The 13983-nt window shown below is 49.6% G+C and overlaps 1 protein-coding gene across 24 annotated transcripts in view; it reads right to left on the bottom strand.

The window, feature by feature from the left end:
- Positions 1-13983, bottom strand: part of LOC149344356 (coiled-coil domain-containing protein AGAP005037) — a 443868-nt gene that overhangs the window by 155274 nt on the left and 274611 nt on the right. For 18 of the 24 annotated variants that reach the window (XM_089546260.1, XM_089546261.1, XM_089546262.1 and 15 more), the window contains exon 1: positions 5249-5570. The exons of 3 other annotated variants lie outside the window; for them this stretch is intronic. In XM_089546260.1, coding sequence (XP_089402386.1) covers positions 5249-5470 — 222 coding nt within the window. In that variant the 5' untranslated portion in view covers positions 5471-5570. Of the gene's footprint in view, positions 1-5248; positions 5572-13983 lie in introns of those variants that run through there. 3 more of the 24 variants (XM_089546263.1, XM_089546264.1, XM_089546270.1) reach the window with 2 other exon arrangements.

The following is a 13983-nucleotide window of genomic DNA, read 5'->3' as shown; positions in this document are numbered from 1 at the left end:
GGAATGTAAAGTCCCCTCAATCTTCCCCACCCGCTCCCATCTCTATGCGTTAAGTATGCCGATAAGACCTGCCGAGTCGTCTGAGCAGATGTGGCGCTATATTTCGGACACAAGGTCGCGGCTATGATTCCCGACCACGGCGAGAGCATCCGGATGCAAGGCAAGGAGAGGAAGGAGGGCTAGAAAAGCCTCCACTAAGGTTCCGGTTCAGGTTCTAGAGCCCACATGGCGCGTAGGTCTTCGATCTACGAAGCAAATTCTGGGTAAAAGCTTACGAGAATGGTCGTTTTATTGTGAACAACGCGACCGAGACGGCAGAGGAGAACGAGATAGAAACAAGCGTCATTATCGTCCGTAGCCTCTGTGCTGCAATTCACAGCTGAATGCGCGTAACCAACTGTAGTCCGAGCAAAATGATCAAAATACGCTATAAAGCCAGTTATAAGATCCCGAAACGTTCCTTTTTATTGCCGTTCTTCACGGACATCAGTGTGTTCGCTTTGGGGCACCTTGGAATGCTGCAAATAACCTGCGCGTTCCTACTAACAAGCGAAATGCAATACCCAAGAGATTGAGCATCGTGAAAACAAGTAGTTCACACTAAGTGCACGAAATCTGTAGCAATCTTGCGTGCAGGTAGACCCCCCCCCCCCCCCACCCAATTAGCTGAACTGAGTACCGAGCTGCACACAGGTTGGACGTGTAGTCGATCCTAGTTATGTATGGTGTTTTGCCTTAGCACGTTTCCGAAAGCTGTTCTAACGATGCGGCTAGTGCACAAACTGCACTAAGCATAGTTCCCAGATGCTCAGGCGGCCAAAATCAATGTCCGTATTCATCCTGGGGACCACCGAAATGATTGCGTTTTCAATGCGGGCTTAAATTCACACAACAGCGACTTAATCCGGGTTTGTCGCCAGCCTGCCCGTCCGTCGTTCGCGTTAAGGCCGGTTCACATGCAAGCGACTGAGCGATTGAGCGACGCGTCGCAGCGAAAATTTCCAACTTGTTGAAACCTCGCCGCTCGTCGCAGCGACGACTCAAAACAGGTTTTTCCGCCGCGGCGACAGGATTCGCTAGCATTTTCGCTGTCATGTGAAACAGGCTTTCAGCGTCCCGGAGTGCCCTCATCGCCGAGTGAAAATATTATTTGGTGAAGTCTGATGCCGTCAGCAAAGTGTTCATACCACCATCGTGTTGCCCAATCAGTCTCTTTGAATAAGTACCACAGGAAGTTGAGATTCAGCTATTGCTTTCCTGCGCATAGAGTGGGTAATTAGCATAGAAAGTTAGACTTCTTTTATCTCCGTTACAAGTGGCTTTAATTTTCATTGCGACCAAGAGACGAGCGCATACGTTTAGAGAGAATTACTTCGTGATCTAGAGTGAGCTTTTATAGTACATTTACTTTATTGTTTTTTTCATGTGGGTTCGCCAAAGAAAGGCACAAACACGCACCTGCCATTCTTCTTCCTGGTAGAATTACATTGCCACTATATGTGGGGTCAAGGAGTCGACGTAATTGTGCACCTATTGACGCACAAAACTGCTAAAAAATTATGGTTTTTATATGCTTTCAATATTAGCAATGATAATTTGCTCTAACGTGGTTTCCACCAACTTTGGTTTCCACCTCCTCTCCATTCGCACATGAACGTGGGCCTACGCTCACGCTAAATAAAATCTATGATGTACAATCGTATGCATGCATATCTTAAGTAAACGACGCCGTGGATGCGAGAAACAGTTGTTAACTTGCGATACCATGTGCTGGTTTGTGTCGCAATCAAGACGAGAAATTAAGTAACTGTTTCCGTCTCAACAGCGGGTGCATTCGGGCTGGTGAGTAATCGTTGCGGCCCCCATGGCCCGAAGAAGCATCGTCCACTCAAACGGAAACGACACACAACGCAAGCGCTGAATTCATACATACTTATTATCACTACGCGCACATACGCCAGAAAACGGGCGCCGGCGCAAGCGTAGATTAAAGTCTTCGCTCGTGTTGTCTCTTTTCTTCCCCCGAGTCCGTGTTTCTTCTTCACGCCATCAACGTCCGCTATCTTCTTCGCGGCCCCGACCGCGAACGGACTGAAGCTTCAAGCCAGCCTAAACCACGGAGCGCGGAGAGTGGAAATTAATTGCACAAGTCTTTCAAAACTCTAATGGCGAGAGTTACTTTCTTTGCCACGGGTAATTACCGCGAAAGAAGGCAGAGTACGAGGGTAAAAAAAAAAAATCACCGTTTTGAACCACTGCAAGGCTTGAAGCAAATAAAAAAGGAAGAGCAAATCAGGCATTTTATCATACTCCGCGTAATGCACACACAAAAAATAAGGCGGCTTATATCTACCGCCGAACAAGAGATCGATGGCAGCCAGGGCTGCGGAGCATGGAGAAAAAAAAGGAACCCGATGCGGAACGAGTAACAGATCTAACCGTGACCAGAGGCTTTCAGGGGCAGTGAGCAAAGCTCTTTAGCGCTCCACGTGGCTTCAACGCCCGTCACCGGCCGGTTAATCGGGCCCGCGGTCCGGCCGCAACCTTGTGCAGCGTCCAAGCACTCAGTGGCGTCCGCTTTGTCTCGGTCCGCGACTCCCTATCAGCCTTGTGGGACCGCCGCTGAAAAGGGCCGACCCCGCTGCTTCCCTTTGTATCGATTCGCGGACACCTCCGAGCGGCATGCACCGGCGGCAGCTCGTTAAAGCCATCGCAGTGCGCTTCCGATAACGGGCCATAGTTAACGGCTCGAAAGAGCGGGGGGACCCCTCTTGGAGTGGGAGGCAAATCGTTTGCGCGCCAAGCGATGCGCGCGGGAACGCAGTCGAGGCGCAGCTAGAGGTAGTTACTTCTTGGAGTTCCTCCTGGGCACTACGTAAAAGGCGAAAAAGGGAGATTTTATGCTGCGGCGCTGGCGGCTATGGTCGCGTGGGTGTAATTACCAATCGGGTCAATCTTCCTCCAAGGAGACAGTTGGGACGGGAGTTCTTCAACATAAAACAGAGTTATTTTGATACAAGTTTATATCTGCTTAGGCATTTTTGGATGTATTTATGTCCGATGACCAATATTTCGTGTTTCTATGGCAGGTGCTGCTTTACCGATAGAAGCCTGCCTACAGGGCGAAAATGTGGTGTCGTGCCTAAATGAAACAAAGACAGTCGCACATCTTCAAATATACACCATAAGTAATGACGTGAAAGGTGCCTCCGATTCTGGTCGTGTAGAAAAAAAATTAGAATGCCTGGAATAGTGAAAAGTAACACCGTATTTGGAGAATAATCCAAGACTAACGATCGCTAACGAGACTATTAGAGTTAATAAAAAACACCTGTCCGGAAAATACATGCTCAATAGTGCGAAGTTCAGTTGCCTTTCAGAAGCGCGATTATCAAACAGATAGGCGGAGGCGAATATGGTTCTTAATTATAACCTCCCCAAATGTTCTCGTTCTCATTTACAGTGCCTCCGGTGTGCACGATAATATCGGTTGTGTTCTGTGAGCTAAGGAGAAAGAACAACCTTGAAATACCTGCGCCCACATACGAGAAATCTGGCAAACCATTGAAGAACCCAGTGATTTGAAGCTTTGTTCTGGTCTCAGGTTAACGGATGCAGAGTCCTCCTTGCATCGGTTGTGAAATTTGTTCTGCTTGGATCAGAGTTGAAGGTAATGCGTTACAAAAACTTGATTACTTGTTATAAATTACACTGTATTCGAATTTTTTAGTACATGCATTACTTTTTGCAAGGGTTAACGTTCTCGACATTCCAATCAGTTTTGTCGGCAATCCAATACTTGTAATCGGTTACTTCCTATTCGAAAAACAAGTGACATCCGGCGTAACTTCGAGAGCCTGAACTTTGTGGGAAGCACTAGCGCTAGCGCGGAATATTCATAGCCGTGCTGCGGAAAAGCCCAAGCGGAAGGATGTCCGGTAATGAATGCCCGAACAGCCTGCATTTGATTAGCACCGGGTTCCGCAGTTTGCATTTTTTTCACTATAATGCAACAGAACTTCACGTTTAATGAGCTTGAGCTTTGTCCCCTGAGTGTGCGAGCAAAGCAGAAAGACGTTTCGCATAACTAACAGCTGGTGCTCAAGGTCTTCGTATGTTACAACTTCGCCGAACCCTCCAGCGCGCGCACCGGGAGAGTCTTCAATGTCGATGCTAGTGCTTTCACTATCAAACGTGGGGAAAATACCGATGAGAATTGAGAAATACAACTGCCGGAGAAAATTAACAGCGTATGAATAGCAACAGGCAATAGCTCCAGTAAGCCGTAACAGCTCATTCTCGTTCGTGCATATTTATCTTATGCAAATGAAAGCGGGCAGGAAATTAACGCAGTAGTAATCGATTACTCTTTATAATTGCTCAGCTGCTTTGAGGGGGCTGTAACTGAACAGCGAAATCAGTTACATTTCAGATGAAGTAATTGTAATTCCATTCGGTTAATTCTATTATGTAACGTCTGAAATACTGGTTTGGAAAAGTTGCAGCCATGTATCCTCAAGTGATTTCATAAAGTTCCAACTCGCTACATATAGTCATTCTCATTTCGTAACTCTGCTCGCGCAAAGCTAGGCTCAACGAAGGCCCGGGGTGCAATAAATATTGCTACCACTTCCAGCACGGTTCGTGTGAACCACGAGGAACGCTCCTCGTATGGTGCATCCCTTGCAGGAAAGTTTCCACCTAGAAATTAGAAGTAGTTTTACATCCTACGCTCCACACTGGTTATAGACGAGGAACTTATCTTCTGACTGTTTTTTATGGTCAAGCACAAAGGTTCGTTCCCCAGCAGCAGGACGTCCAAAGCAGGAAGTGCGCAGCGGATCAGTCCTACTGCGACGTTGCGGCCGTTAATAGTACCCAAACGTGCCTCGGAGCCATGCGAGGTGTCCTCTCGTTGCTGTCACCAGTCTGAACCATGCCCCTCTTGATGCACTCCACTAGGACAGAGTGCTCAGTACATAAGAAAGCGCTCAAGACGAATCGGGAGCCGTTTTCGACAGCGCGCACCATTCTGAAAAGGAAAACCCCGTTTACGCGCTCCCGTACCGTAACCTTTCTCCGCCCAGCAAGAAGAAGTATCCCCAGTCCTCTTGAGGGACTGGACTCTTCCCGAATTCCCTCCCGGCCCGCACCACTCCCGACCCGGAGCGCAGCGCCGACCGCCCACGCCGCAGCCGAGCGCGACTGTCGCCTCCGCGGCGCGAGGAGCGAGTACAGTGGCACTCACGATGTCCTTCTGTGATCCCGAGTGCTTGACCGCCGACGCGGAGGCGTTGGCGGCCGCCGCCGCCGCGCTCTTCTTGGCCGATCCGCGCAGGGGCCCCGTCTGCAGGACGCGCCGGATGAGCTGCTTGTGGCGCCCGGTGGCCGGCGGTGCCGGCGGCTCGGGCGACGACTGGCCCGACGAGCTGGGCGAGCCCGGCCGAAGCCGGCTCATGGCGCTCAGCATGGACGGCAGGGCTGCTCCCCGGTCTTGCGCCGCCGACCCTCGGACGGAACGGCCGCCGCGGGAAGAAGCGGGAGCGAAAAAAAGGGGAGGACTTCCTTCCCGCGTCGAACGAGCGCCGCGACGCGCATGCGCCAAACCCCCCCACGCGGGAAACGGTCGCCACGCGCACAGCGGGGGTGGGCGTTGATTCCCGAAAGTTTCTTCTCCCCTTTTCCACCCCGCTCGCTCTTTCTCCCGTTCTCGCGGGACACTGGTTGCCACGGTAACGAGCCGCCAAACCCGATCTCTCGCCTCCGTTAAGCCCTCTTCCCCGCAGACTTCTGGCCCATCATCCCAACCTGCCGCCGAATTTCGAAAGCGGTGGGGAGAGTACGACTGGCCCGCTCTGGGCAGGCTTAAGGGAAAGGCTCGTTGCAGCACCGGGTCTGGCGGCACGAGTGATTGTTGTCCATCCCGACGCAGACTTCGATCTGGTCCCAAACCTTCCTCAGTGGCGCCGCCTGAGGGCCGGTAGGGAAGGCCACACGGTGTTTTCGCATCGAGTTGCGCTCGCCAGTGTAGTGGTGGCGCTAAAATTCGGCTGAGGTCTCTGTTAGAGGGCGCCTGGGGGCGCCACTGGTTTCCAACAAGTTTCAAACAAGGCGAACTTATATTTATTGATAAGGATCGACGCATGTAAAAGCAAAGCAATCATTAGCTGCAGCGCAAGTATTCTTTTAGCACATTGCATTAGACTTGAATTCATGTAAAGAACTTCTGCATTCCTAGCGTTTAATGAACATGCAGAATTCGCTGCAAAGTGCGCCATCGCTACTGTTCATGAGCGGGCAACGCGGTTACTAAGTTACTAAGGCGGTAAACGCTTTCAGACTTCCTCTCATTACTGAAAGACTGTATCTGTTTTCTGTCGTTCCTTGAATGCGCTTTCTTTGCGAATGACGCATAATATCACGTTTTCCGTGTTTCTGAAATTTGCTGCAGTTGAAGTGCTCAGTGTTAGCGCTTGCTATATGACTATACGACAAATGAATGCATTAAAGGCGCAGCTCCGTTTCTTTGATTTATTTGTGTGTATTTATTCAGGAGGATAAATGAAGTCGAAGGGTAACATTTGTGACGCCAGAAATGGTGGGCGAAATAATCCCGCTGATAATGCGTTCAGGTAATGACTGGAACTATCTTTTACCGTGTCGTGCCAGTGGGGATGAAATACCGAGAATGGCTGACGACCAAAACAGATAAAGCCCAACGATAGGCCTAAGAGTTAATATAATACTTTCACCATAATTTGAACCATTTGCAAATGCCAAATAAAACGAGACCGACAATACGGTTTTAGAACACGGGGGCTCCATTGCCCTAAAGGATAAGGTGCCTCTATTGTAAAACTCGGTATTGTGTTACTGAAAGTAGCTTTTCCCCCGCACTATGCGGGGGGGGGGGGGGGGGGGATTTGACGGGAATTAATAATGGGAAACAGTGCATTTGGCTCACAGCAGCTTGGTCATATATCCGGAGAGAGAGGTATATAACCGATGCATGCTGAGTGATCTTATATAAAAAATTTACTAACTCACTCAAAGCGTAACAGACAGGCTAGAAAAAAAAAATCAGCGCGACCGGCTTATTCCAAATACATATGGTTTTAGTGAAAGAGATAGCTTTCTAAGTTTTCTAGCACTATAAGTGACTTTTCTGAGCAGTATTGCATGTTTTTAAGAGCAGGATGTTTTTATGCTCTTAAGAAATGTTCCAGTTATATCAAATGTTTGTCAATTAATATAATTAAATGTCTGCTTAACATCTGAAGCGATAAGTAAAGAGGTTTATTTTTTCGAAAAAATAACTGCTGCGGTTCTAATACTGTTAATAAATATAAAAACGTATTTGCCGCTTGAATATTATGCGCTCACTAACGCTGAAGATGTGCTCAAAATTTAGATAGGGCGAAAATTGAAATCACTGCAGTTAGCTTTAGCTCTGTATAGAAATTGTTTGTCAGGAAGAATATAAATGGATATTTGACATGGATCATAACCATTATCCCATCTTGCGCACTTTGTATTCGTGCCTAACCGTCTCCATTTCGTTATTACTCCCACTTTCTGTGCGAAGAACGACTGCCGCTCCAAGTTACTCTCTGGATTATTCGTGTCAGACGACAAGCTTAGCCATCGCTATGTTTGTCGAGCATGCTCATAGATTTATGAAAAAGAAAAACGACATGCTCATCCATCTCAGAAAGGCTGCTTAAGCTAGAAGGCACTCAGAAAATACTCCACGCAAGACCACATTTCTGCACAGACCCGTGGAAAAGTACTTTAAACGGAGACAGTGGTCCTTCATCCCAAGATGGCTCGTGCCATTCTGATCATCTTGTAAAGCAATAAACGAATAATGCAAAAAAAAAAACAGGGGGCACTTTGGCTCTCAAGAGTGCTGCAAGGCGAAAGCATTTCCTGGCGCACTGTTTCGCATACACTGCGAGACTGTTTGTGCTGTACAAGTGCTTTATTTGACTGCACTTGTTGACTACACATTACAAATACACACTGTGACTGCCGACTTTGACTGCTCCTTTAGCACGACTCTCTATCTGCTTCGATGAGTTCGGTTGTATGCATGATGGCTCTGTTCGCAGTAATGAGGTATGTAGTGCGGTCACCCACGGACACCTTACGCCCCCTGTCGGATCGGACGACAACTACATTATTAGTTGTCGTCTGCTCCAAAAGGGGGCGTCAGGCATCCGTGGGTGACCTCATTACTTCCAATCTACGCACTCTGACGTCATAACAATTTCGACCAACCGAAAAGCGTGACACCTCTGCTGACAACCTTCTGTTGCTTCTGTCGACAACGATGAGGCATTGAAGGCTTTCGCCTTAAAACTGACGCTTGCGCGTCAGTTGCACGGCGACAAGCTCTGAAAAGACTCGGCGCTCGGACTCAACAATATTTACTTTCGGAGCCGGGCCACCGTAATTTATCTGCTCGATGGTGTAAGCGCAGCTACTCGTGTTATTTCAAGCGAAAAGGCTGGAAAAGTGACCGGGGGTTTCGCGTAGCGCGTGGACGAGTAAGCGCACTCAAAATGTCGCCGCTTAAAAGCGCGTCCAGCGCACGGGCTTAGAATAACCAAAGCAACGTTCACTTTCGATGCCGTCGCACACATCTTTCGTGCCCCTGCCGGTGATGGCGTGCAGACAAAGGCCTTCAAACGCGGCTTTTTTCTTCCTCGAGCGGAGTAGCGTTAAGTTTCGCTGGCCGTGACCAGCCGTCTTCGTGCGTCGCTTGGCCCATTGCACTCCGCGTCGCTACTTGGCTGCAGCACTTTGTGTGTAGGGAGTCGGCAGCACGCAATGGCAGCGTTATAATACGTGTCACGAAGTGCTCCGGCATAATGGGAGCTTGAAAGCAGTGTCCCCCGGAGGTAAGAGCTATACGGCTGTGCCGCGGACGCCTGAAAGCATGGCCGCTGCGAAGGGTGTTCGCCACGACAGTGCTGGCAAAAAGGGCCAGACAGCCGGAACGCTGAACACGGCCACGCGAAATGCGGGCGCAGTGTGGCCCAGGGCTCTCGAAGGGGTTCCTCCTAGCTCGGCACATTCACGGAGCTACGCGGCCGACCGGAACGCGCTGACTCGCGTCGGACGCTGAGTGAAGCGCTTTCGAAAAAAGTGACTTCGCTCTCGCCAGACCTGCTCTGGAATTGCTCGCGCAAGACGCTCACAGCCGACGCAGTTCCCCAAACGAACGTCGCAAGGAGCGCTATACTGCGCAGAGGTTAGTCCGCTGTAATTGTGTACACTCTGTCAGGGGAGTGTAATGACCACTGTGGACTCGCAACTGCGTCTGACCATTCTTTCGTGTGTTGGTTTGCGTGTTCGCTTGTAAACTGTATTGGAACGTCGCGAACGGCGCATCCGTCGAAAATGGGTTAAAAGGAAGCTCTGTGAAACAAAAATAAAAACTTCAGAGATTGGTCGAAGCGACAGCCGCTTTCTGACAGAGGCCAGAGTGCTCGGCTAGGAGGCTTTGGCTCGGTGGTAGATTGAAATGTCAAGACGATTCTTTTTTGCAGCCTGTCGACCTAAGAGACCATTCCACTTGGTCGCTAAGGGCAGACTTGTTGTGTCCACACGAAAGGCCGGTTTTAGAGCTTCCGTTTCCCCCGTTTCAAGTTGTTTCGACGAAACCCCACGTAAACAACTTGCGCAAAGCAACGCAGCGACCATGCTGCAAGAGGGAAGGAACTAACGTAGGCGACATTATCCTCCGGAAAGTGAAAAAACCTTTCGCGCTGGCTTCACCTGAAAGGTGAGAGTGGCAGCCGCCGTAGAGTTTACGAAGTTAACCCGAAAAATCGTGGTTCTCACAAAGCTGGTGTGAGTCGCGGAAGCGCCGTTTTACTGCCGTGTGCCACTGCTTCACAGGGCCATTCGAAGCTCACGTCCGAAAAATAGGACTTCTCATTCGAGGTGAACAGCTCTGAGGAAGGCGCCTCACGGCATTGGCCACTTATTACAGCAAAGTTTTGCTGAGAAGTTGTCCATGATGGACTCCCGTTTCAGAGGTCTCACCCTTTTGAGAGAAAAAAAATCTTGAAAATGTACTGCGGCTTCTGCCCTCTAGTTCGAGCTAGAAACGAAAAGAAACAGTCCATATCTTTTCGACATCAAATCTTCCCTGCCTCGGCACTACCTTCAGAATGCCTCCGATGCGTAGACCTCTTTGACATGCGCAGTAGCGAAACTTCTGGTAGTGGCGATGAAAACATTTATTAGGAAGGGACAGTAGGTATGCTTGGATCAGTATCGTAAGGATTCATGTATCAAAAATCGGCGGCCCGAGATGGGTAAAATTCGTGTGTTTACGGATTGGCGCGCCACTCGCGGTGAAAAACGTAAACAATTTCGAGTTGCAAACTTCGCAACCTCCTGGCAACAAAATCAGTAAACCGTATGCATTAACAAAAATCCATAGATATACCAGGCCGACAGACAAATTAAGACGTAAGAGAAGCAAAGAAACTCTTCACAGAAGCGAATAGCCACATACGGCAAGAGCTTTTATTTGCCGCCGAAGCACCCGGAAAGAGGCTATTGGGACTAGTCATTTGTGAAACGGAGCTTCGCAACTGGCACGATCTAAGAGCTCTGCCTGATACAGCAAGGAATTTTTCTCCGGCTGCATTGTCCTCGCTTTTGAGAGCCTTTGAAATGCCTTCGACGTGCCCGAGAGCAGACTTCTTTCTCGCTTTTCATTTAAACGTGTGCGACGCAATCTTCCTTCGATTCAGCGCGATTCGAGCACGTTCTCCTCTACCAGGGAAAACATGCGCCCCTCGGAGAACTCCTCCCACGCTTCCGGTTATGCGCACAGGTCACGTGATCGTCAGCGACCGCAACCTCTCTCATATCTGCGTCTGGTCACGTGGGGAGGTCTTCCTCCGCGACACACTCGTATGCTGTGTCTTGTTTGCCACGCGCAAACACGTCAGGGCAGGGTACATAAAATATCACTCACAAGGGCGTATGCAAATGTGATCGGCAGCAAAATAAGCCACTGTTTCTGTTATCCATGTACCAGAACTGATCCTCCCAAATGAGAGGGAAATATTTACAACAACTTTAATATAAGCTAACTGAGGTTTCAGCCGACATAATAGGATTCGATAACGCAATATCACGACGCATGAGACACAGGTGAAGCATGTACGACTTTGAGTGAATGTCGGGAAAAGTGCGTTTTGCTGATAGGACGTCCTCTACGCCCGGAACATCGATAGAATACATGGGCTTTTAGCATAAAAGCCACGCAGACGACACAGTATGCAGCAGTGCGCCGCAGCCCTCTGGCGCGAGCTCACCGGTGCTTAAATGTATTCAGGTGAAGCAGAAGGTTAAGAGCAGATGCACGTCAAACACCGCGCTATGTCCCCCGCTCCAGCGATATTCCACTCCGAAACAGAAAAATCTCTTACTTAACCCCCAAAATTCCTATTTAGGGCAGTTTTATTGTTTGGAAAATGCTTCAATTCCCCCCCCCCCCCCCTTTGTTATTAACCACGCCGACGACGCTTCCCGATCTGCCCACAGTGACAGACTTTGTCTGTATTCACATACATTAAGAGTTGACACAGCGTGTGAGCTAGGCAGATTGGCGCTGGAGCTAACATTTTCTATGTGGAACACTGGCCAGTTTTTCAACCGTCGCCTCATGGCATTGGACCCTAGACTGCGCCTCCGTCTTCCCCATAACATACCGCGTCGTGAAGCAACATTACTGTTCCGTCTATGGATCGGTGCTGCACTTACAAAGGAATACACGTTCCGAATTGGGGTGGCCGACAGCCCTGCTTGTGAAAGATATGGCTGCGAAGAGACAATTGCGCATCTCCTGAGTGAGTGACCTGCTTTGACGACCGAATGACGTACACTGCGTTGTGCTCTGGACCACCTCGATCCTCGCCCTTTAACAAAGGAAGATCCTGGGGCCGTGGTCACAGCAGTCGACTGCCCTCAAGGCCTACAAGGCACTGTTTAGCTTCCTGATAACGAGTGGCTTGAGGGCCAATTGTGAGTGTGCACCTCGCCCCTTCTCTCCTTCCCTTCTCAATCTCTCTTCCCCAGTGCGGGGTAGCCCACCAAAACACCCTTTTGGTTAATCCATGCCTCCTTTCTTCCCCTTTATCTCTCTGTTTTTGCTGACGGGATTATTACACGCTTATCATCACCATCATCAGCGTGACTAGCCCACTGCGGGCCAAACGCTTCACCCATCTCTCTCCAATTAACCCCGTCTTTTGCCAGTTGCGGCCACTGTATTCCTGCAAATTTCTTAATCTCATCTGCCAACCTAACTTTCTGCCGCCCCCTGCTACGTTTACCTTCTCTTGGAATCCACTCCGTTACCCTTAAGGACCAGCGGTATCTCACCTTCGCATTAAATGCCTGTCCAAGCCCATTTCATCCTCTGGATTTCGACTAGGACGTCATTATCGCGCGTTTGTTCCCTCAGACACTCTGCCAGCTTCCGGTCTCTTAACATTACACACATAGAATTTTCCCTTCCATAGCTCGCTGTGTTGTCCTTAACTTAAACTGAACCTTTTTCGTCAGCTTCCACGTTTCTGCCAAATAGGTGATTATTACAGGGTAAAGCACAGGAATTCGCCGAACACTACTTGATGCGAGTGTTTGAGTTTTACTTTTCCGCGCTCTGTCACGTGTTTCAGCTAAGAGCGACATATGAGAAAGATGGCCGCTATCCCCACGTGAGTTAAAAGAAAAAGTTGTTTAGAATGTAGTTTAAACCTCGTTAAATAAGAATGCTCTTAATGGAAACAAGCGAAACAAGCAGACTAGGATGAACTCGTATTTCATAAGTGACATTGTGCAATTTATTTCGCCCTTACGGAGATATCGACATGCCTGCTGCCATCACACACTGTTTATTACACATCCTATTTCATATTAACAGCTGACCAGGCACGTATCCACCCCCCCCCCCCCCCCCCCCCCAGGTCTCTTGGCACTGCTCAGCCACCCAGACAGCTGCTACCATACCCCCTCCACCACCGCCAGCTATAAGAAATTACCTTGGGCCCCTCCAGAAAATAATGCCTGGCTACGTGTCTGTTGTTGACGCTAATTAGTTACGCACTTACTAAGTGTTCCTTTAATGCAATTCGCCTACTTAGCGGTCCGGTTTTCACGTACATCGCCTCCATTTATCCCATTGAACGAAAGTTCTTCAGTGGTGTAGAGGTAGCGTTCCCGGCTCCCGACCCAAAGGACAGCGGTTCGATATTTTTTAACTACTTTCTTTCTTTGCACCAAAACTACATTTCTACGCCACTAACCTCTCGACAAATCAATATTTTCTAGTTACAATGACGCTAACGCCGTGTTTTTCACCGAACGGGACATTTAAAGCTGTCGTGTTAAAATGAAACCGACTTTCGAAAGTCGTATGGGTCGCCCAAGAAAAAATTGGCAGATGCTTAGCTTGGTTAAGCCCGGTAGGTTGCGACAGCAAACGAGGCCTTGGTCGAAACACCTTATTTATACACATCCACACGTAATCTTCTCTCAGAGAGAGGACGGGAAGGAGTGAGAGAGAGCAGCAGCGGCGTGGTTACCCTGGGTAGAGTGTACTAGAATAGTACACTCTACCCTGGGACTGCGGCGACGAGCCGAGCTGGTCTCCAGTTTTCTCTCCGCTTGGTGTGACGTCACCACAGCGAGCGCCTCCTCGCGGCTGCGGCGCGCAGCACAGGTGCGCGGCGCGGCGTGGTTACCCTGGGACCGCGCCGACGAGCCGAGCTGGTCCCCAGTTTTCTCTCCGCTTGGTGTGACGTCACCACAGCGAGCGCCTCCTCGCGGATGCGACGCGCAGCAGGTGCGCGGCGCGCCGTGGTTACCCTGGGTACCCTGGGACCGCGCCGACGAGCCGAGCTGGGGGCCCTTTTTTTCGCAGCTGATATGACGTCACCAGAGCGAGCGCCT

Source organism: Amblyomma mixtum, chromosome 5 (assembly GCF_055824585.1).
Source record: "Amblyomma mixtum isolate Tamu chromosome 5, ASM5582458v1, whole genome shotgun sequence".
NCBI classification, from domain to species: Eukaryota; Metazoa; Arthropoda; class Arachnida; order Ixodida; family Ixodidae; genus Amblyomma; species Amblyomma mixtum.
The sequence above is the reverse complement of the archived record's forward strand: the minus strand, read 5'-3'. Positions and strand labels throughout refer to the sequence as shown.